General features: G+C 47.5%; 1 protein-coding gene across 4 annotated transcripts in view; it reads right to left on the bottom strand.

Annotated features, from left to right (window-relative positions):
- Positions 1 to 21,374, bottom strand: part of FBXL2 (F-box and leucine rich repeat protein 2) — an 86,407-nt gene extending 65,033 nt beyond the window's left edge. For 3 of the 4 annotated variants that reach the window (XR_003754234.1, XR_005661249.1, XM_029049455.1), the window contains exons 1-3: positions 21,293 to 21,374; positions 16,721 to 16,798; positions 3,500 to 3,561 (exon numbers count right to left, since the gene is read on the bottom strand). Coding sequence is in view for 2 of the 4 variants with exons in the window: in XM_029049455.1 (XP_028905288.1) it covers positions 3,500 to 3,561; positions 16,721 to 16,798; positions 21,293 to 21,295 (143 nt within the window). In the remaining 2 variants the exon portion in view is untranslated. The remainder of the gene's footprint in view (positions 1 to 3,499; positions 3,562 to 16,720; positions 16,799 to 21,292) is intronic. The other variant, XM_029049456.1, reaches the window with a different exon arrangement.
- Positions 21,375 to 21,600: the final 226 nt, after the last annotated feature.

Below are 21,600 nucleotides of genomic sequence, written 5' to 3'. Positions count from 1 at the left end.
CGAAGAGCTCAGTACAGTGCTCTGCACACCATAAGTGCTCAATAGATACAACCGAATGAATGGATGAGTCCTTCCACCGTAGACTAATACTGGGATCTCGACAGAGCTTTCCGGGGCAATCAAATTGTTTCTGGTAATCGCCGGAGGCTAGGTCGAGCGATGGGGCCAAACTTTATTTTTGCAAACTCTAAGCATCTTGGATTTGCTCTCACGGTAATTCCTGAATTATCAACAGTGGCAATGAAATCAGTCATAAGGAAAAGTGGAAAATTCGGAGAGTCGACAGTCACGGCGGTCAGCCCTTCTTCAAGACCGGGCTGGGAGGCGTGGGAGCTAGGGGATGGGACGGTAGCGGTGACGACAAGAAACCAAGATGGAAATATAAGAACAGAATGTTGGCGGGGGTCATTCATTCACTCAATCACATTTATTGAGTGCTAACTGTGTGCAGAGCACTGTCCTAAGCACTTGGAAAGAACAGGACATCAATAGAGACAATCCCTGCCCACAGCGGGCTTACAGTCTAGAGGGGGGAGACATCAAAACCAGTTTACAGTCTAGAGTGGGGGAGACGGACATCGAAACAAGTAAACAGACATCAATATGAATACACAGAATTATTCATATATGATTGCTGTGGGGCAGGGGGGAAATGAGCAAAGGGAGCGAGTCGAGGTGACGCGGAAGGGAGGGGGAGCTGAGGAAAAGGGAGCTTAGTCTGGGAAGGCCTCTTGGAGGAGGTGTGCCTTCAGTAGGGCTTTGAACGGGGAGAGTGATTGTTCGGCGGGTCTTTATTAGGAGACCTAATACAGGGTCTCCTTTTATTATGAGAGGAAAGATTTATTTAGTGATTCATAGTAGGGAAGAATCAGAGGCAGTGCTTTCTGACTTATGGGAATGCTCCTATTTTCCCCCGGAAAAAAAAAGAGTTTAAAAAAATCCATTTATAGATTCTAAAATAACAGCAACTAACGGTGGTGGGAAGGGGAAAAAGAGAAATAAAACATTTGGAACGCTTTCTATCAACTGGCAGTGATTTTCTGCAGTCTGATCACTGCATAACTCCTGACCTTCACGGTACAGTACACAAACTGTTCGGTGATGAAAGCCCCATTGATTGAGTTTTAACTGCTGAATATATGTATGTTCTGATTAGTGCTAGGAGCCACGCTTTCCAAATGATTCCAGGAACTTGCCTAGCAGTAGAACACGAAAGCTTTTGAAGCCCCGAGAGATCTGTGGTAACGGTAAAGGCCAAATGATGATTCCCATTATAATGTGCCTTATTTTACGAGCATGCTTTCCTATATTAAGGTAATAGTTACAACCTGTGCTACACCTTGTGGCTCCACCCACATCTCTTGGAAAATTGCAAATTCCCTACTTAGCTTCCTCCATTATGGGATCTCCCTTTGGATCCTCAATGCAAGAATCACTCTCCAGCCTTGCAAACTAGATGCTAGGACCATCACTAGAAAAATCTCTCAGCAAATGGCCTCACATCACAAGGGACAAGGATTTTTAATTCCACAACAATTTCAAAAAGGGATCTGTTCTCCCAGGTCCCTGTCAAGCTGTTTCTAGACTCCACTGGTAGGTTGTTGACGGTGCTTTTAAATATAGAGTGCCTACAGTATAGTAGACACTGTTTGCTGTTTTTGTCCATCTGTCTCCGCCGATTAGACTGTAAGCCCATCAATGGGCAGGGATTGTCTATCTGTTGCCCATTTGTACATTCCAAGCGCTTAGTACAGTGCTCTGCACATAGTAAGTACTCAATAAATACTACTGAATGAACTATATAACAGACACATTCCCTGCCCCCCCGACCGTTAGATATTCAGAAGTCTGAGTGGAATGTGTTTCAGGAAATTTGGAGCAAGGCCCTTTCCTTTTCCACTCCCCTCTTCAATTTAAACCTTCTATTTTGGGTACCTCTGCTATAAACAGCACATATTGGTTAACTTTTGAATTAAGTGATTACGGGAAAAATGGCATAATGATAGGTTCAAACAGAATAACAAAAATCATTCTTAGAGGCATCTGAGATTTAAATAAACTTTTGATTCACTTCATCTTGTGAGGGAGACCCATTTTTATACACAAAAGCACCACAGAGAGGTAAGTTACATTAACTTTGCCTAGAGCATCAGTGGTGAATGAAGAACAGAATTCAAAATGGATTTCCAGTTTTCTACACCCCAAAATCAATCTACTGCACTTCCTTGCAAAATCCCAATGCAATAGAACCTCAATTAGCTAAACTGCTCAAGACTTGTCATTCTTTGCCTAACTGTACATTCGGAAATCCAGAGAAACATTTAAATGGGTTCCAACACTGTCATACTGTATTAAACTAGACTGCAAGCTCATTATAGGCAGGGAACGTGTCCGCTAATTCCTTTGCAGTGTATTCTCCCAAACGCTTAGCACCGCGCTCTGCACATAGTAAGGACTCAATAAATGCCATCGATTGATTGACCGATGGATTAAATTCAACCTCAGGGTTCACTGAACCTAAAGAATGGTACTGGTGGATTGAATGGCTGGAAGCAGAAGCACGGACTTCTCCAACAGCCGAACTGGGGTCGGAGAGTGTCTGGGGAGGCTACCGAAAAAATCCAGGCCCCTTTTACAAGCATTCAGTCCGCCCTGAGAGCAGCTCGGACTGCTTCCAATCAAGCAACGGTATTTATTGAGCGCTTCCGCTGTGTACTAAGCACTTGGGAGAGTACAATGCAACAGAACTAGACACGTTCCCAGCCTGTAACAATCTTATAGTCGAGGAGGAGGAGACAGACATTAATACGATTAACATATAATTTAAAGACATGTTCAGAAAGGGTTCCTAAGCCAAGTGGGTGCTGGATCAGAAGTGGCCCAGACTACTCAAAATTCTGGATAATTCATGATCAAACTGCAGAGTTTCTACTTTACGGTATATAAATATTACAGCCTAAGAGAATCTATTTTGCTAGTTTAAAGGTCATTAAATTGCAGAATACGTAAAATGGGTACATACATACGAAAATACGATAGACATCTTATCAGAAGCCAACGGATGAAACATTGACAAACATCGTTTAAGCATCGAAAGCACTGTGTGGCATCTTACAATGATCCTTGCCTTCAAAGGAACTCACAGGCTTAGAAAAAGTCTATTCCTCATAGTATTCCTTAAGACTATATCAACAACAACATTAATTGTAATATAAAATTCAGCACCTGAAAAAAGTATTACAAAACTCAGCCCATCTTAAATTAGAATCCAGACCAAGCAGTATGTTTCTACTCAAGCATATCCTGGATTAGACCAAGTAAAACCAATGAAGAATAGCTCTATGAAAGCAAAATCAAGAAATTACAACCATTTTGTCTGTTGTTCTGCATTACGGACTTACTCTGACAAAGACTACCTCCTTCCACTTTGGCAAAAGGAACAAATTTAGCCATCAAATTTTAGAATGAACCTATTTTTGCATAATTCACGCTGAATTACCTTAATAGAAGTTCTTTGGGTAACTTTTTGTTAATAAGAGCTTCATCACTGCTTGAGAATACCTAAAAGAAAAGGAAAAGACTTGTTAATATTTTATAGTAGTGGTTAATCATGAAATGAGAAAGATGGTTGAATGTGGGCCATTCCGTCTGATCATCAAGTTGCCCAACCTCATTTTGATTGATATGGAAACTTTCTGGTTTCATGTAGTCGCTTATGAGTAACAGGGCCCCAAAGAGATTAATATAGTTATTATGCCCAAGGGTTGACTCAATGATGCGATATTTATTGAGTGTTTAAAGTATGGAGATCATTGTACTAAGCGCTTGGGAGAGTACAACATAACAGAGTTGATAGGCACATCTCCTGCCCACAGTGAGTTTATAGTCTACAGGGGAGACAGACTTTAATATAAAATCAGGGAGAGGTGAATAAAGGGTTTAAATCCAATGCAGAAGGGAGTGGAAGAAGAGGAAATGAGGGCTTAGTTGGGGAAGACCTCTTGGAGACGTGCTTTTAAGGAGGTTTTGAAGGTGGGGAGAGTGATCATCCGGTGGATATGTAGTGGGTGGGCGAGAGGTCAGTGGTGAGATAGATGAGATCGAGGTCCAGTGAGTAGGTTGGCATTAGAGGAGTGGAATGCTCAGGCTGCGTTGAAGTAGGAGGGCAGCGAGGAAAGGTAGGAGGGGGCAAGGTGATTGGGTGCCTTCGACCCGATGGTAAGGAGTTTCTCTTTAATGATGAGGTGGATTGAAAGGTGGTGCACTAAAAAGGTAGGGCTTTAAATCTGCCCAAACTAGAGCAATGTCAGCTGTGGGTATGAGACTGTCGGTTCACTGCCCATGGGAACGACACATTCAATTTTGTGCCTAAGCGGTGTATTCAGAATCCCTGCGATCAGTGATGTTTATTTAGCACTTACTGGGGATAGAACACTATACCAAGCACTTGGGAGTTGGAAGAATTAGTCCCTGCCCACAAAGAGCTTACAGTCTAGAGGGTCGTGTGCATTGCGAGAAGCAGCGTGGCTCAGTGGAAAGAGCATGGGCTTTGGAGTCAGGGCTCATGAGTTCGAATCCCAGCTCTGCCACTTGTCTGCTGTGTGACTGTGGGCAAGTCACTTAACTTCTCTGTGCCTCAGTTCCCTCATCTGTAAAATGGGAATTAAGACTGTGAGCCCCACGTGGGACAACCTGATTCCCCTATGTCTACCCCAGCGCTTAGAACAGTGCTCGGCACATAGTAAGCGCTTAACAAATACCAACATTATTATTGCTTCCAGACAGCCTCACGAATTCCCATCAGCAGTAAAAGACTTGCTGAAAACTCAGAGAGAAATCCGCTTCTTCTGCTTGGTGGAAATGAGACTTAAAAAGCTGAAATGAGTTGCTCTACACTGTAGCTCTAAATTGAACCTGGGTAGTTTCTAATCGCCTTCTTCATACCCTCCCAACTGCCACTTCGGCCCTCCTGTGCCACATTATCATTATTATGGTTTAGGCGCTTACTATGTGCCAAGCACTCTACTAAGCACAGGGGTAGATACAAGGTAATCAGATCCCACATGGGGGTCACAGTCTGAGTGAGACCAGGGACTGAATCCTCATTTTGCATAGGAGGGAACTGAGGCCCAGGGCCATTAACCCAGGGCCATTAAGCGACTTGCCCGTGGTCACACAGCAGACGGGTGGTGGAACCAGGATTAGAACCCAGATCCTCTAACTCCCAGGCCCGTGCTCTTTCCACTAGACCATGCTGCTTCTCATAAGTGCCCCGTCGTAGCACTTAAACATCTTATATAGTCTAGTACTTCCTATCTTTAATTTAAGCTAAACGTCTGCCTGCCTCTTTAAACTGCAAACTCTTTTGAGGGCAGGGATTCCTTTATCTGTTGTACTTGCCCAAGCACTTAGGCCAGTGCTATGCCCATAGCAGACGCTCAGCACACACCACTGACTGGCCGGCCGACGACAAGAGCCCGGAGGGAGGAAACTGGAGGCTTCATGCCAAAGGACGATTCCTTCCAGGATTCAACCACCATCCCACCTGTTGGATTTCCTGAAATGCTGGAAAAAGGGCCCAGGAAATAGTTGATTCCAGGCAGCTGCGGAGTCAGCTGTCTGGAAACTCTCCCAGAGGGGCTTGTCCTTCCCATACGGTGAAAGGCAAAATCATGGTAAAGAGTTAGGGGGAAAGATGAAGTTTTACATAGGAAAGAATATTATCCTTCCCAAAAGATGAAGAGGATAATCAGGGTGAAGAGCTTGGGGAAAGATGAAGATTTACACAAGAAAGAATATTAATGTACACGGTTCAGGTGTTCCCAGGGAAAGAGTTGAACTCTAGATCCAATAAATATATCCTTCCACAAACGAATTTTTCAGAGGCCTGAAAACGTGTGTAATTCCAAAATTGGCCCTTTTATTTAGAAAGACCTAGGCTTATTGAAAAGGATATTTTGGAGATGGGGCGAGTAGGTGGGGGAACCAATAATTTAACAGTCTGGTCTATTATTAGGTTTATAAGATGCTTTATTCACTACAAGGCCTTAGGAAACTGATTAGCCACTGTCCTAGACTCTTTTCAATGGGATTAAACAAGATTCTTGATCATTTTAAGGCATCAAAACATTACATAGATTTCTTTAAGTCTCAGAGTCAAAAGATTAAAAGATAGAAAGTGTAATTTGAGAAAATATCATTTATGGTATTTTTTAAGCACTTACTATATGTCAAGCACTAAGTGCTGGGGTAGATACATGTTTTATCAGGTCTCACACAGGGATCACAGTTTAAGAAGGAGGGAGAACAGGTATGAAATCCTCAGTTTACAGTTGAGGGAATTGGGCCACAGAGAAGTTAAGTGACTTTCCCAAGCAGACAACTGGCAGAGCTGGGATGAGAACCCAGGTCCTCTGATTCTCTTTCCATTAGGCCACACTGCTTCCCAAAGACCTATATATATTCACACACACCTTCATTTTGATATCTGAGACTATCCTCTAGCTTGTTGTGGGTATTTATTGTTGTGACTGTTTATCATTGACCTGTACTCTCCCAAGAGCTGAGTAAAGTGCTCTGCACAGGCTAAGTGCTCAATAAATACAACCCAATGAATGAGAACAGCCTCTTGAAAGAATTAGTCCAGACACGTGCATAATGATCCTTGACAAGGAATAAGGGCTGAGGTAAAATTGCAAGGTATGATATGTGGTTTGGGAATGTATCTACCAGCTCTGTTATATTGTACTCACCCAAGACCTTGGTATAGTGCTCTGCACACATTTAAACACACAATAAATATGACTGTATTGAGTGCAGACTGTGTGCAGAGCACTGTACTAAGCAGTTGGCAGAGTATAACAGAGTTATTAGACACGGTCCCTGCTCACAAGGAGCTTTTGGTTTAGAGGTACTGTGTTTAGCTCTCTAAATCAGTTTAGGACATAAAGGATCTAAGACTATTTTTATATTTTGCATGTCTTCAAATGAAGCAACCCATTAAGAACACCAGTTTAAGTCTAGACACCCCTTTTAATTTTCCAGAAATGCTTTTATTTCTTAGTAAACTATACTTCAAACCAAAAGTTTTGGTTTTTTTTTTTTTAAATAATGCTTTCCAGGGAAACCTGTGCTACTGTAATTAGGTGGATAGGAAACAGCTGATTTAAGAAGCAATCCATTAAGGACACCTCTTTATGTATAGATACCCCTTTTAAAGCACTTCTGGAAAATAAACTTTCTTTCTTCAGAAAAAAAGTATACTTCAAACCAAAGGTTTTTTTCCCCCCAAAAAATAATCCTCTCCAGGGAAACACCTATAGTTCTGAATTAGGCGGATAGGAAACAGCTGATTTAAGAAAAAAAGAGGAAAACACTGTTTGAAAAAAGAAATCGTGGATGTTAGCCACACAAGAAGAAAAAAAATGTATGAGTCAGGACCCTTATTGAGCAATTAAATTGGGAACAGAGATCAGGGTAGGGCATTTGATACTGGTGAAAATCCTCAAGCTGATAGTGTCCATCAGTCATTTTCCCCAACAGTTCAACACGGAGCCTTGCCTACTGCTTCTTTGAAATCTTAAACAAATATGCTAAAATCAATGGTACTCAATGAGCACTTACTGTGTGCAGAGCACTGTACTAAGGGCTTGGGAGAGTTTACTACTACAGAATCAGTAGACACATTCCTTGCCCATAACAGACTTACAGTCTAGATATTAAGGGAACAAACCCCTCGCCATACCACCATTTAAATCACTTTTCCATGAACAGCAAAAAATTTGGCTTCCTGTTCAACCTCAGGAAGTACAGTAAAAAGGGAATAAAATTGAAATTAGCATTCTTCATCACATGCCCAGGAAAACCCAATAGCTCTTCACATGTTCCTCAATAGTTCCTGATGCAAAACAGAACCTGCTCCAGAAAAGAGATTATTTACCCTGGGCCTTTCAAAACCAGGAATTCCTCATCACGAATTTGATATGCGTAAGAACTGTCAATAGACTGTCCACCGCCTTTTCCTCAGCTCACCTACCCTTAACATTTCCACTGCTTAAAATAGACCCCTTGAATCCAAAAGGCTAAGAAGGAAAAAAAGAGTCTGTGCAGATCATTATTTCCTCTTAAAACCATGATTTCTGTCATTAAAAGTCATTAAGTTTACAGTCCTGCACATAACTGGGTGGAAAAAAGAATCAGCAAAAGCTAGCCTCCTCTATCAAACACAGTCCATGCAGTAATCTGAAAATCAGTTTACTGCTTATTACTTTCTACCTCCCACAGTGCACCTGGTGGATGATTTTTCCATCATTTGGAATCAGCAGCAATGAAGAGAGGCAAGAGAACCCCTCCCTCTTTTTAACCAAGATCAATTGTCAAAAGAAAACTATCCTGTTCCTAAAATGGGCCACTGCTGGCAGCATCTTTAAACCTGAAGAAAAGCTTTACTCCCAGCTACATTGCCCCCATCAGTGCACCAGAAAAAGAAAAATAAACTGTCTGCAGAATGGATTGTTCATTTAATATCCTGGGGGGAAGTCTTTGAAACACTGGTTTGGTGTCAAAAGGAGGCCTGGGAATGGGGTCAGTGTTTCAAAATTCAGAAAAACATGTTTTTTCGCTAATGCAACAAATCTACAATAGGAGCGCAATTTGTCAAAGTCTGGACTTTTATCAGCATTTATTTCAAATTGCCTTAATTTCCTTTTCATCGATTTGGCACTTTGGATAGGGATAGTGAAAAATTCTAGAAATTAGCAATCCTTTAAAATAAAAGCTACAAGTTCATTCTTTCATGGTATTGATTAGGTACATATTATGTGCCAGGCATTATTCTAAGCACTTGGCTAGATATAAGTTAATTAGGTTGGACACAGTCCCTGTCCCACATGGGGCTCACACTCTTCATCTCCCTTTTACAGAGGAGGTAACTGAGACACAAAGAAGAGAAGTGACTTGCCCAAGGTCCTAGAACAGACAAGAGCCAGAGCCAGGATTAAAATTTAGGTCCTTCTGACTCCCAGACCCATGCTCTATCCACTAGGCAACACTGCTCCTCCGTGTGAATGGCCAATTAATCAATGAAATCTGTACAGTGCAGTAAACATTTTTACAATCACAGTAATTAGTACTAGTGCAATAACCCACCTTCAAACAGGATATATATATATATATATATATATATATATAGATGGATTTTTCTTCATGTCCTCTTGCTCTTTTCCTTCATTTCTTGCGGGGGCAGGGGGATTTTAATGGGGAAGAGTTTCTTCCCCCCACCCTCACAGTTCTGCCTCCAGAAGTTGTCCTTTTTCTCTCAGTATCTCCTCATTCCTCCCAACCTGCCTGCACATCTCTTCCCCCCCCCCCCCCCCAAATATCCTATTCTCCTCTTCTATCCAGCCCCCTCCTTTTCTCCCCCTAAACCTCTCCTCCTTCTGTCCCTTACCTCCCCAATCCATCCTCTCTCTTTTTGCCTTCTTTTTGAAGCTGCCCTTTCCCTGTCACTTTCCCCTCCCTCTTCCCCACCCCCTTGACTTCTCCACCTGGCCCTTGAATAGGGAACACCTGCAGCCTCTATTTTTCCAATTTCTCTCCACCCACCACTGGGCCCTTCCAAACCAGAAACAGCTGGGCTCTGCTGAATCCCCACAGCTGGCCCTCTGGACCCTCCATTCCTCCACAAACCAGAGGCCTCTCGACGTAGTTAATTCCCTAATTAAAGCCGATGCAGGGCTACCCCACCCCATCCAGGGACTCGGGAAAGAAAAGTAGCAAGTCTTTGCTTCCATTCCCGGATCTGGGCCCAAGTCAACATTCGGAGAATTGGCCTCCCTACCTTTAAACAGTAATAATAATGTTGGTATTTGTTAAGCACTTACTATGTACAGAGCACTGTTCTGAGCGCTGGGGTAGACACAGAGGAATCAGGTTGTCCCACGTGGGGCTCACAGTCTTAATCCCCATTTTACAGATGAGGTAACTGAGGCACAGAGAAGTTAAGTGACAGTCACACAGCTGACAAGTGGCAGGGCAGGGATTCAAACCCATGACTTCTGACTCCAAAGCCCGTGCTTTTTCCACTGAGCCACGCCGAAGCGCTCTTAATTTCCCCCGAAGTCGCTTTTCGATTAGATGAGAAAGTCATCGGTTCATTCCCTTGCTATAGTCAGGCCAAGGAAGAGGGACACTTATTAGGCGAGGAAAAAGAAGGGAATGCCACCTCCACTTCTTTTTCCTTCCTGTGTTTTGTTTTATTAGAATTAACGAGAGGATTCTCGAAGGGTAACTATCAAGCAAACTTGTCCGCTGTGTGATCCTGGGCAAGTCCCTTCACTTCTCTGTGCCTCAGTTACCTCATCTGTAAAATGGGGATTGAGACCGTGAGCCCCACATGGGACAGGGACTGTGTCCAACTTGATTTGCTTGTATCCACCCTAACGTTTAGTACAGTGCCTGGCACAGAGGAAGCGCTTAATACCATTATTATTATTGTTAAATGATGATACACTGATATCTTTCTTACTTTCACAGAGGAAGCAAAAGGGGTCAGGTAAGAGTGAAAGGGCAGACCAGATGGCCGGTTTTGAAGTAGGACTTCTTAAGTAATAATCTATTTGAATAAACACCTTGCTCATTATTTTATGCTAGACCTCTGAACATTAACAAACATTATAATAATGTGCAAATCACATCCTTGGCATCCTTGAGAAGCAGCGCGGCTCAGTGGAAAGAGCCGGGGCTTGGGAGTCAGCGATCATGGGTTCTAATTCCGGCTCTGCCACTTGTCAGCTGGGTGACTTTGGGCAAGTCACTTAACTTCTCTGTGCCTCAGTTACCGCCTCTGTAAAATGGGGATTAAGACTGTGAGTCCCAGTGGGACAACCTGATTACCTTATAACCCCCCCCCAGTGCTTAGAACAGTGCCTAGCACATAGTAAGCGCTTAACAAATGCCATCATTATTATTATTAGTAGATGAGACCCTTGATTTTTAAACCAGGAATATTTAGCATGCTTAAGACTGATACTCTATCGGATTGCTTGGAATTTACAGCTATGAAAGGCCAAGCACTACCTAAAAGAGAAATACCCACTTTTTAAAGATGAACTCCAGTGTCACTTTATGCTCAGCCCCGTGTGGGACCCGTTGTTCTCGTCTACCCTTGCACTTAGCACAATCCATCATATTTATTGAGCGCTCACTATGCGCAGGCCACCCTACTAAGCCCTCGGGAGAAGACGGTACAACTGAGTTAGCAAACGTGCAAACAGCCCGGTGCTTGACAGGGTGAGCACTTAAGAAATACCATTTTTACTGTATATGGAAACGTGGCCTGCTGAATAGAGTCGTCAGGTTGTCCTCTCGGTGGGACACAGCGCTGCTGATGTCAAGGCTGCAGTCCACGATGGGGCACATCTTTGACAGAGCACTTCTTCCACACCCTGTCTGCGAAAATACAGTAATCCCCCTTTTCGCGCTCAGTTGAGGGTCTGTCCCACCGCCCACGGGACCCGAGCCCGAGTGGTTCTCGCGGGAGCGGGGACGGTTTGCGCCGAGCCATCCGCATTCTCCCCCAAGGGAGCCCAGTGGCGTGTGTTGCCAGATGGCGGGCAGGGAGAATGGGTGCAGGATCTCGCTGAGATCTCAAAAGCGACGGGACACCGCTCTGCCCTCACTCTTTCGGAAAGCCACTGTCGAGAGTGATATTGAGATTTGCCGTTAGCTATTCGGAGGGCACCTGCTATGAGCGGTTCAAGACAGCTCGATCTCAAACTTTTAAATCAGAAACAACCAAACTACTTAGTGAAACGTCCTCTCAGGTCAGAGGAAATAGTGAGCTCTTCGTGTACATCTGTCTACGACTATATCTAGGTGTCCATACGAAGCAGCGCGGCTCAGTGGAAATGACGCGGGCTTGGGAGTCAGAGGTCACGGGTTCTAATCCCGGCTCTGCTGCTGGTCAGCTGTGTGACCTTGGGCAAGTCACTTAACTTCTCTGTGCCTCAGTTTCCTCATCTGTCAAATGGGGATTAAAACTGTGAGCCCCACGTGGGACAACCTGATCACCTTGTATCTCCCAGCGCTTGGAACAGTGCTCTGCACATAGTAAGCGCTTAACAAATCCCACAGTTTATTTTATACATTATTGGGGAGAAGAGGGAAGAAATGAAATCTAACTTCCAGATGTCCCGTACTAGTTTGAAAAATGATCCCAAAGACCTATGTTTCAATGCAAGGGTCAGAGAACCATCTTCTACCCTTAATTCTCTAAAGTTTCACGGTGGTATCATAATAATTATTATTATGGGATGTGTTAAGCACGTACTCTGTGCCAAGCACTGTGCTAAGTGCTGGGGAATCAGGTTGGACACAGTCCCTGTCCCACATGGGAAGCAGTGTGGCTCAGTGGAAAGAGCATGGGCTTTGGAGTCAGAGGTCATGAGTTCGAATCCCGGCTCTGCCACTTGTCAGCTGTGTGACTGTGGGCGAGTCACTTCACTTCTCTGGGCCTCAGTTCCCTCATCTGTAAAATGGGGATGAAGACTGTGAGCCCCACGTGGGACAACCTGATTCCCCTGTGTCTACCCCAGCGCTTAGAACAGTGCTCTGCACATAGTAAGCGCTTAACAAATAACATTGTTATTACATGGGGCTCACACTCTCAGCCCATTTTACAGATGAGGTAAATGAGGCACAGAAAGGTGAAGTGACTTGTCCAAGGTAACACAGCCAACAAGTGGCAGAGCTGGGATTAGAACCCAGATCCTTCTGACTCCCAGGCCCGTGCTCTAACCACTAAGCCATGCTGCTTCTCAAGAATGCAATAATATCCTCTCGGCTATAAACCTCTAATTTTTTCTACAGACTTTTCTCCCAATTCTACAAAACGGCCTCTTTTAGCAATCATGGTATCCCTTCCCTAAATCTCTTCCATTTTGACATTCTCAACTTTGTCTTATGGGTGGTAAATCCCGAGTTTGTTTTTCCTGAGGCTTTTGTTGACAATCTGCTCCTCGGCTCTCGAACTCCCAATGGTGCTTTCCCAAAATCATCTTATAATTCTAAACTCTAGCTTTAAGTTCTCAAATTACTTAGCTCTGTTGGTCAATTTCTCTTCAAATCCCTAAATTCTCCCTAGAGACTTCTTACCGGTTCTTTTTTATGTTTAGCTTTCTGTGCCCAAATCTGTCACTAGTGTTTTTAAGGCTTTTCTATTAATTACTATGGCCCGGCTCAAGTCCCCACTGTTTTTTAATATATTAAAACTGCTCAAAATTGAGACTTTGGTCCTCCAGTTCTGCCCTTGGCTCTGACAGCCTCCACTCCTTTCACCTAAATCTTTCTTCTTACAATTCTAGGCCCTGTGATCCGAGACATTACGTGAGTTTTAAGACAGGTTACCGGCTACAATTCTAGCTTGTGCCTCCACATCACTGCATCTTATGCAGTCTCCGTTTCCTTCGAGAGGCTCCTTTTTGCCCTCCAAGTCCCTGATTCGCAACGGATCAATCCTATTTGGGTGCTCACAGAGTGCAGAGCGCTGTTCTAAGTGCTTGGGAGAGTATCGTATCGCAGAGCGGATGAGACGTCCCCCGCTCACAACAAGCTTACAGTCTGTTATACTGTACTCCCTCGAGCCCTTAGTACAGTACTCTGCACAAAGTAAGCTCTCAATAAACAAAACTGACTGATAGAGCGGGACAATAAAAAGGAAAGGAGTGGAGGGGCTTATGTCCTTAACTGTAATCTTTCCCCAGTCCCTTCCAAAGGAAGGTTCTCATCTTTTTACCGTAATCTTTCACCAATCCCTTCGAAAGGAAGGTTCTCATCTTTTCGGAATCTTCTTCCACTAGCGTGTGACGGTAGCTAGAGAGAACAGTTCTTTGCGAACCCGAGTTATTGTGCTGGGCAGTGAAGAGGGAGCTTTGGAATCACACAGGTGATTCCACTAAACGGCTCGCTGCACAAAAGCTAGCAAGGAACAGGGTTCAGTGGCATCGGAAGTGCCTTGAATTTGCAAGGGTGGCATTAAAATACCCATGTGAGGTATCTGCAGGATGGCATTCCCAGCACGTGTGAGATATTCACGGGACCCCATAATGGGCAACACTAGGCCTAGACGATGCCAGCCGTTTCCACTGCCCGATCGGTAAGCCAACAGAAAGCATCTCAACATAGTCCTGAAAAAATGGAGTTTAATAACGGAGACTAACAGGGTGTTAGGTTGAATAATAATGATAATTATGGTATTTTTTAAGTGCTTACTGTGTGCCAAGCACTGTTCTAAGCGCTGGGGTAGATACAGGGTCATCAGGTTGTCCCATGTGGGGCTCACACTTTCAATCCCCATTTTACAGTTGAGGTACCTGAGGCACAGAGAAGTTAAATGACTTGCCCAAGGTCACCCAGCCGACAAGCGGCGGAGCCGGGATTAGAACCCACGTCCTCCGACTCCCAAGCCCGTGCTCTTTCCGCTAAGTCATGCTGCCGAACCACTGGGAGAGCAAAATCCTAAGGTAAAGACCATAAGTTCATTTATGACTACGCTATGTAGGCGATAATCTCCCAACTCACTGCTCAGGAAGACGCCTCGAATTAAATCGCTTCCTACCGAACACTTGACATGATGATGGTGTGGTGAACTCCTAGTATACACTGATCTTTATTCCGTCTCTGTATAGGGGACGGACTGGGGGGGCTTAAAACTCAGCGAGTGCCGGTGCTGGTTAAGTGCAGGGGAGCCCCCGTGCTTACCTAATAAAACACGGGACCACTCACCCTGTCCCGGAGGCCCGAGTGTCCTTAATGATGGGTTGTGTCATTGATTGTCAAGCTCAGGTCAACTGGCAGTTGTCGTATCCTTTTATTGCTAAAGGAGTGTCTGTGCTGCCTCGAATCCCTTTGCCTACTCTGGGTTGCCAAGGCCTTGCTCCGAGTAGCAGGCCCCTCTAGGACAATTTGAAGCCCGGTTTCTTCTGCCACCCCCGACCCCCACACCTTAAAACTGGCCAGACTGGGCAACCGCCTCTTGGGGAAGGTCCTCCAGGACCATCTCTAGCTCCTGGCTGGCCCAAGGCACCCAAGGCCGGAGTTTGGAGATTCCAGGAGGCTCCGTCCTCTCCAAACACCGTTGCCTTCCTTAGGGCGGTTCACCGCTCAAGCTCTCGCCTTTTCCACTTCTTCCAGAGCAGCTCCTGCTTCCCTTCTCCTCTGGCTCCCACTTTCCCTTCTCTTCCCTCCTCCAGTCCCACTCTATCACGCAGACTCTCATTCTGTCGCCACGAAGGGCTACACACCTGCAAACTCAACCAAATACTGACCCCAAAGTGGTCCAGATAAAGAGGAGATCCGGAGAAGGGAGGTGGCACTGTACGCACGACAGATGTTTATTTCGAGGCCAGCTGTCAAAGGGCCAATAGAGTGTCTTCAAGAAGTGTAAAACTGAGAATTAGAAGGGTTCTAGCCTTGAAAAGAACGCTCAGAAGCTTCCCAGTATCACACGACGAATCGGAAACTGGTTAATAAGCAGGTTGCATAACAATTTTAATTAAGGAGGCTCAAGTACCATAAAATCTGCTGCAGTAGATTGAATTCATTAGCAACATTGATCAAATATAGTAATTTCTCCGCTTCCTTACTGTCAGCATTTGGGATTTCAACTCACCCCTCTACCCAGTGAAAAGTCGACTATTTCAGCTGTCCTTCCTCGTACTTTGATCTTTATGGGTCTTTTATTCATTAGGGGCAGGGAATATGTCTGCTAATTCTGTGGTACTGTACTCTCCCAAGCGCTTAGTACAGTGCTCTGCACAGAGCGTTCAATAAATACCACTGATTGATTTTGTCCTCTAGACTGTAAACGCATCGTGGGCAGGGAGCGGGTCTACTAACTCTGTTGGATACGACTCTCCCAAGTGCTTAGCACATTGCTCTACACGTGCTAGGTGCTCCAATGCCATTAATTTTATTCCCTCCTTTACACATTTCCCCTGTAGCAATTTTTCTCTAGATAAGGAGGTGGAAGGTTGATAATGATAATAACAGTGGCGTTTTTAAAGGGCTGATTTTGTGCCAAGCACTCTGCGCGATACAGGATAATCAAGTCGGACACAGTTCCTGTCCCACATGGGGCTCACCATCGAAAAGGGTGGGTGACCAGGCCAAAGTCACCCCGCAGGCAGAGTTGGATGCTTATTGCTATTGTTTTTGTCTGTCTCCCCCGATTAGACTGTAAAGCCCGTCAATGGGCAGGGGTTGTCTCTATCTGTTGCCGAATTGTACATTCTGAGCGCTTAGTACAGTGCTCTGCACCTAGTAAGTGCTCGATAAATACTACCGAATGAATCAATGTTTCACAAATCACGGTCAGTCTCGTCCACCCGAATACCGAGTTCCCCGGGTGGTGCGTCCATGGGAGAACTGCCGTGCAAGCTTCCCTCCTGCTATTTATTAGAATTACTATCGACCGAGCGCTTGCTATGTGCAGAGCACCGTGCTAAGCGCTTGGGAGAATGTGCCGCAACAGAGTTAGCAGCTCTGTTCCCCGTAAAGGGCCTTCCCACTCTCAAGGCTTAAGCAGTAACAGTCAACAACAAAACGAGCATTAGTTTGGTTGAGATGGGTTTTCCTTAATGAGCATTTCTTTGCTTTTTTCAAGAGTACAGGAATAAAATCATTTCAGTAAGGATAGTTTGCAGGAGGAGATAAAGATACTTACATTTCCCATTTGTGATCCAAGGAAATGGTAGTTTCGATTGAACAGTTTATGTTCAGACACATCAGCAACATGGATTGGCTAATGAAGTTATGTAGAAAAAAAGACTATCTCAGAGCAGTCCGCATTGGGAGGGCAAGACAACTGTTACCAAAACGAGATATTGATACAGTTTTATTCACTCAATCTGAAAAGTACCCTGCTCCCTCCTTTGTTTATAAAGAACAACAAAAACAAAAAGCAAAACAAACACAGAAACAGTACGCACAGAATGAGACCTGCACAAATCACTCAACACAAAGCTGAACAACACAGATGGCCCTGGGGGGGGGTTATTGAATGGGAATTTTATGCCCTCTTCTCACCTCTCTTAAAAAGCACACTTTTAAAGTGCAAAAAATAGGCCTATAAGCCCAACAACGATTCCTTTCGAAGAAAGAGGATCAGGAAAAATGATAAAGCGCTCTTCCCTCTCCTGGGAGGAATTGAGGAAAGGAGGAGCTAGCTGTGACGGGAAAAAAGTTCGTGGGCACCTCACGAAGGGAAATACTTATTATTCATGAAGAGTCCCAGAAGAGGTCTTCTAATCCACTTGGAAGATCTTTCTCATCTAGAGGTACGGAGGAGACTAAAACTGCCTTGCGGGAATGAGCTGTGGATGCCATTTTAATTGGGGAAAAAAAGCCCCGAAATTCAAATTTGTTTTCAAGCTTTGGGTTCCTCCCTGGTGATCTTCACTCCCTCTGCCGAGTGCCAATACATCCATAGGGAAAGGGAGGGTCTAGGCGAAGTTAAAGTCAAAATGGGGAGTGTGGGTGTGTCTGTCGTAGAATATTTTGCATTTATGGAACCTAAAAATAATTCCAACACCCAAATAGAGCCCATACTTAAGAAGCCGACGGGGGAATATATACCCCGCTTGAATAAAATATGGGCAAAGTGTCTAATCCTCCATTTCCAGAAACGATCCTATTCTACTAAATCCGAATGGGCAGGCTAATGTTCAATGCGTGTCTGGGATAGACACCTGCCACCCCCGCCCCCCAAACCCTTTCACGATTGAACCTGCTAAAGGCTTTTTCACCTCCCAAGCTTTTTTTTTTTCCTAACCCTACAATATGAACCTTCGAGCCCTCCCCGTGACATCTCACACGTAACAGAGTGACAAAACATCGAAAGCAGGAACGTATCCACCAACTCGTCGTACCGTGCTCTCCCAAGCACCTAGTACAGCGCTCTGAACACAGTAAGCGCTCAAAAGAAACCACTGATGGACTGACGGAAGGCAGGTCGAGTCTAACTTCGGACCGCGTGTCCAACCTGATCAGCCTGTGCCTACCTCAGCGCTTAGTACAGTGCTTGGGGGCTGAACAGATGCCATAAATTTTTTTTTCTCCCCCACAACGGGGCTTTATTCTGCAAAATGACAGAGGGGGGGTCAGACATGGATGCTAAAATGGGGAGATGGGAGTAAGACCCCACAGACCCTTTCCCGGCCGCCCTCCTCAGTCCGTGGGCATCTGCGTGGGCTTCGGAAGGAAGGGCCGGTGGGCCAGATGACTCTAATCCAACACTTAATGGTATTTACTAAGCGCTATGTAGAGCACTGTACTAAGCGCTTGGGAGAGTACAATACAACAGAGTTGGCAGACCCCTTCCCTGCCTCCAAGGAGCTTATAATCCATCAATCAATGGTATTTACTGAGCTTGGGAGAGTGCAATACAACAGAATTAGGAGGCACATTCCCTGCCCACAAAAATCGATGGTATTTAATAATAACAACGATGGTATGTGTTAAGCGCTTACCACGTGCCAAGCACTGTTCTCGCGGCTGGGGTGAGGTAATCGGGCCGTCCCAGGTGGGGCTCCCGGTTTGAATCCCCATTTGACAGATGAGGGAACTGAGGCCCAGAGACCCAAAGTGACTTGCCCCAAGTCACACAGCTGAAAAGTGGCGGAGCCGGGATTAGAACCCAAGACCTCCCGACTCACAGGCCCGGGCTCTAGCCGCTGGGCCACGCTGCTTCCTATGAAATTTATTTATTGTGCTCTGACTGTGTGCAGAGCAATCAATCGTATTTATTGAGGAGCTAATGGTAGTCATGATGGGATTCGTTAAGCGCTTACTATGTGCCAGGCACTGTACTAAGCGCTGGGGTGGATATAAGCAAGTCGGGTCTGTCCTACATGGGGCTCCCAATCTCAAACCCCATTTTCCAGACGAGATAACTGAGGCCCAGAGAAGCGAAATGACTTCCCCAAGGTCACGCAGGAGAGAAGGGGTGGAGCGGGGATTAGAACCCAGGACCTTCTGACTCCCAGGCCCTTGCTCCATCCACTACACCGTGCTGCTTCTCCTATTGCGTGCAGAGCATTGTACTAAGCGCTTGGGAGAGGACAACGGAATGAGCACACATTTTCCCTGCCCACAATGAGTTTACAACCAATCCATCAAGGGTTTTTACTAAGCGGTTACCGGGTGGAGAGCGCTGTGGTGAGGGCTTGGGAGAGCGCGACCCACCGGAATTAGCAGACACGCCGGGGGTCCGTGCGGGGCTTCCGGTTTTGCCGGGGGGGATTCCCGACCTCTTGGGGGAAGAAAGACCCTCAGGGATCGATTCACCCCTTACTCCCCCGAGTTTCCATCCAGCCTCTCCTCCTGCCTCTCTCCCTCTTCTCAAGGCCCAGCCTGGGGTCTCCTCACGCCCCTCGCCCTCACCCCAGGGCCCAGGCCGGGGTCTCGTCACACCCCTTGGCCTCTTGCCGGGTCCTGGGCTGGGGTCTCCTCAAGCCCCTCACCTCGGGGCCCAGGACGGGATCTCCTCACCCCCTCACCCCAGGGTCTCATCACATCCCTTGTCCTCTCCCCAGGGCTCGGGCCGGGGTCATCTCCTGCCTCTCCCCCTCATCTCAGGGCCCAGGCCAGCGTCTTCTCATGCCCCTCACCCCAGGGCCCGGGCTGGGGTCTTCTGATGCCCCTCACCCCAGGGCCCAGGCCGGGGTCTTCTCCTGCCTCTCGCCCTCACCCCAGGACTCGGGCCGGGGTCTCCTCACTTCCCTCACCTTAGGGCCCAGGCTGGGGTCTCCTGATGCCCCTCGCCCACTCTCCAGGGCCCAGGCTGGGGTCTCCTCACGCCCCTCACCTTAGGAACCCGGCTGGGGTCTCCCGATGCCCCTCTCCCTCTGCCCAGGGCTCGGCTTGGATCTCCTCCCGCCCCTTGCCCTCTCCCCAGGCTCTGGGCCAGGGTCTCCTCACAACCCTCTCCCCAGGGCCCAAGCTGGGGTCTCCTGACGGCCTCGCCCTCACCCCAGGGCCCAGACCAGGGTCTCCTCACGTTTAGGGTTAGGACCCAAGCTGGGGGTCTCTTGATGCCCCTCGCCCTCTCCCCAGGGCCCAGATCAGGGTCTTCTCAGGCTTAGGACCCAGGGTGGGGTCTCCTGACGCCCCTCGCCCTCTCCCCAGGACCCAGATCAGGGTCTTCTCACCCTTAGGACCCAGGCTGGGCTTTTCTGATGCCCCTCGCCCTCTCCCCAGGACCCTCATCAGGGTCTTCTCAAGCTTAGCCCCCAGAGTGGGGTCTCCTGATGCCCCCTGCCCTCTCTCCAGGGCCCAGACCGGGGTGTTCTCAGGCTTAGGACCCAGGCTGGGGTCTGCTGATGCCCCTCATCCTCTCCCCAGGGCCCATATCAGGGTCTTCTCAGGCTTAGAACCCAGGGTGGGGTCTGCTCATGCCCCTCGCCTTCTCCCCAGGGCCCAGATCAGGGTCTTCTCATGTTTAGCACCCAGACTGGGGTCTCCTGATGCCCCTCGCCCCCTCCCCAGGGTCCGGATCAGGGTCTTCTCACGCTTAGGAGACAGGGTGGGGTGTGCTGATGCCCCTCGCCCTCTCCCCAAGACCCAGCCCAGGGTCTTCTCACGCTTAGCACCCAGGGTGGGGGTCTGCTGATGCCCCTCGCCCTCTCCCCAGGCCCCAGCCCGGGGTCTTCTCATGCTTAGGTGCCAGGGTGGGATTTTCTGATGCCCCTCGCCCTCTCCCCAGGACCCAGGCCAGGGTCTTCTCATGCTCGGCACCCAGGGTGGGGTCTGTTGATGCCCCTCGCCCTCTCCCCAAGACCCTGATCAGGGTCTTCTCGTGCTTAGCACCCAGACTGGGATTTTCTGAGGCCCCTCGCCCTCTCCCCAGGACCCAGCCCAGGGGAGTCTCATGCTCAGCATCCAGGCTGGGATTTTCTGACGCCCCTCGCCCTCGCCCCAGGACCCATCCCGGGGTCTTCCCGTGCTTAGCATCCTGCTTGGGGTCTCCCGACGCCCCTCGCCCTCACCCCAGGGCCCAGCCCGGGGTCTTCTCCCGCTTAGCATCCAGGGTGGGATTTTCTGATGGCCCTCGCCCTCTCCCCAGGACCCAGCCCAGGGTGTTCCCATGCTGAGCAGGCAGAAGGGGATGCGCCGCTGGTCCCGGGCCTGTCCCCGGGGCCCCGGGCGGGGTGCAGCGAGGCCCCGCTGGGGCGGGGCTGGGGGGGGGAGGGGCGGGAGCCCGCAGGGGGCCCCGGGGGGAGGGGAAGGGGAGACTCACCATGGCAACGCTGCGGCCGGGCCGGGCGCCGCGGGGGGCCCCGGGCGCGAGCTCGCCCCGTTGTCCTGGTGATGCACGAGGGGAGCCGGGCCACGCGCGCCGCCGATTGGCTGCTCGGGGACACGTGACCGCCCGGCCCCGGGGGGGAGGGGCGGGGGGGAGGAGGGGGAGGGAGGGAGGGAGGGGGAGGGAGGGGCATGATCATCTTATCATGATGATAAGAAGAATGATGATGATGGTATTGGTTAGGCGCTGATTAGGTGACAAGCACTGTTCCAAGCGCTGGGAGGGGGTAAAAATCATCATCA

The sequence above is a fragment of the Ornithorhynchus anatinus genome, chromosome 21 (genome assembly GCF_004115215.2).
Source record: "Ornithorhynchus anatinus isolate Pmale09 chromosome 21, mOrnAna1.pri.v4, whole genome shotgun sequence".
Lineage (NCBI taxonomy): Eukaryota > Metazoa > Chordata > Mammalia > Monotremata > Ornithorhynchidae > Ornithorhynchus > Ornithorhynchus anatinus.
The sequence above is the reverse complement of the archived record's forward strand: the minus strand, read 5'-3'. Positions and strand labels throughout refer to the sequence as shown.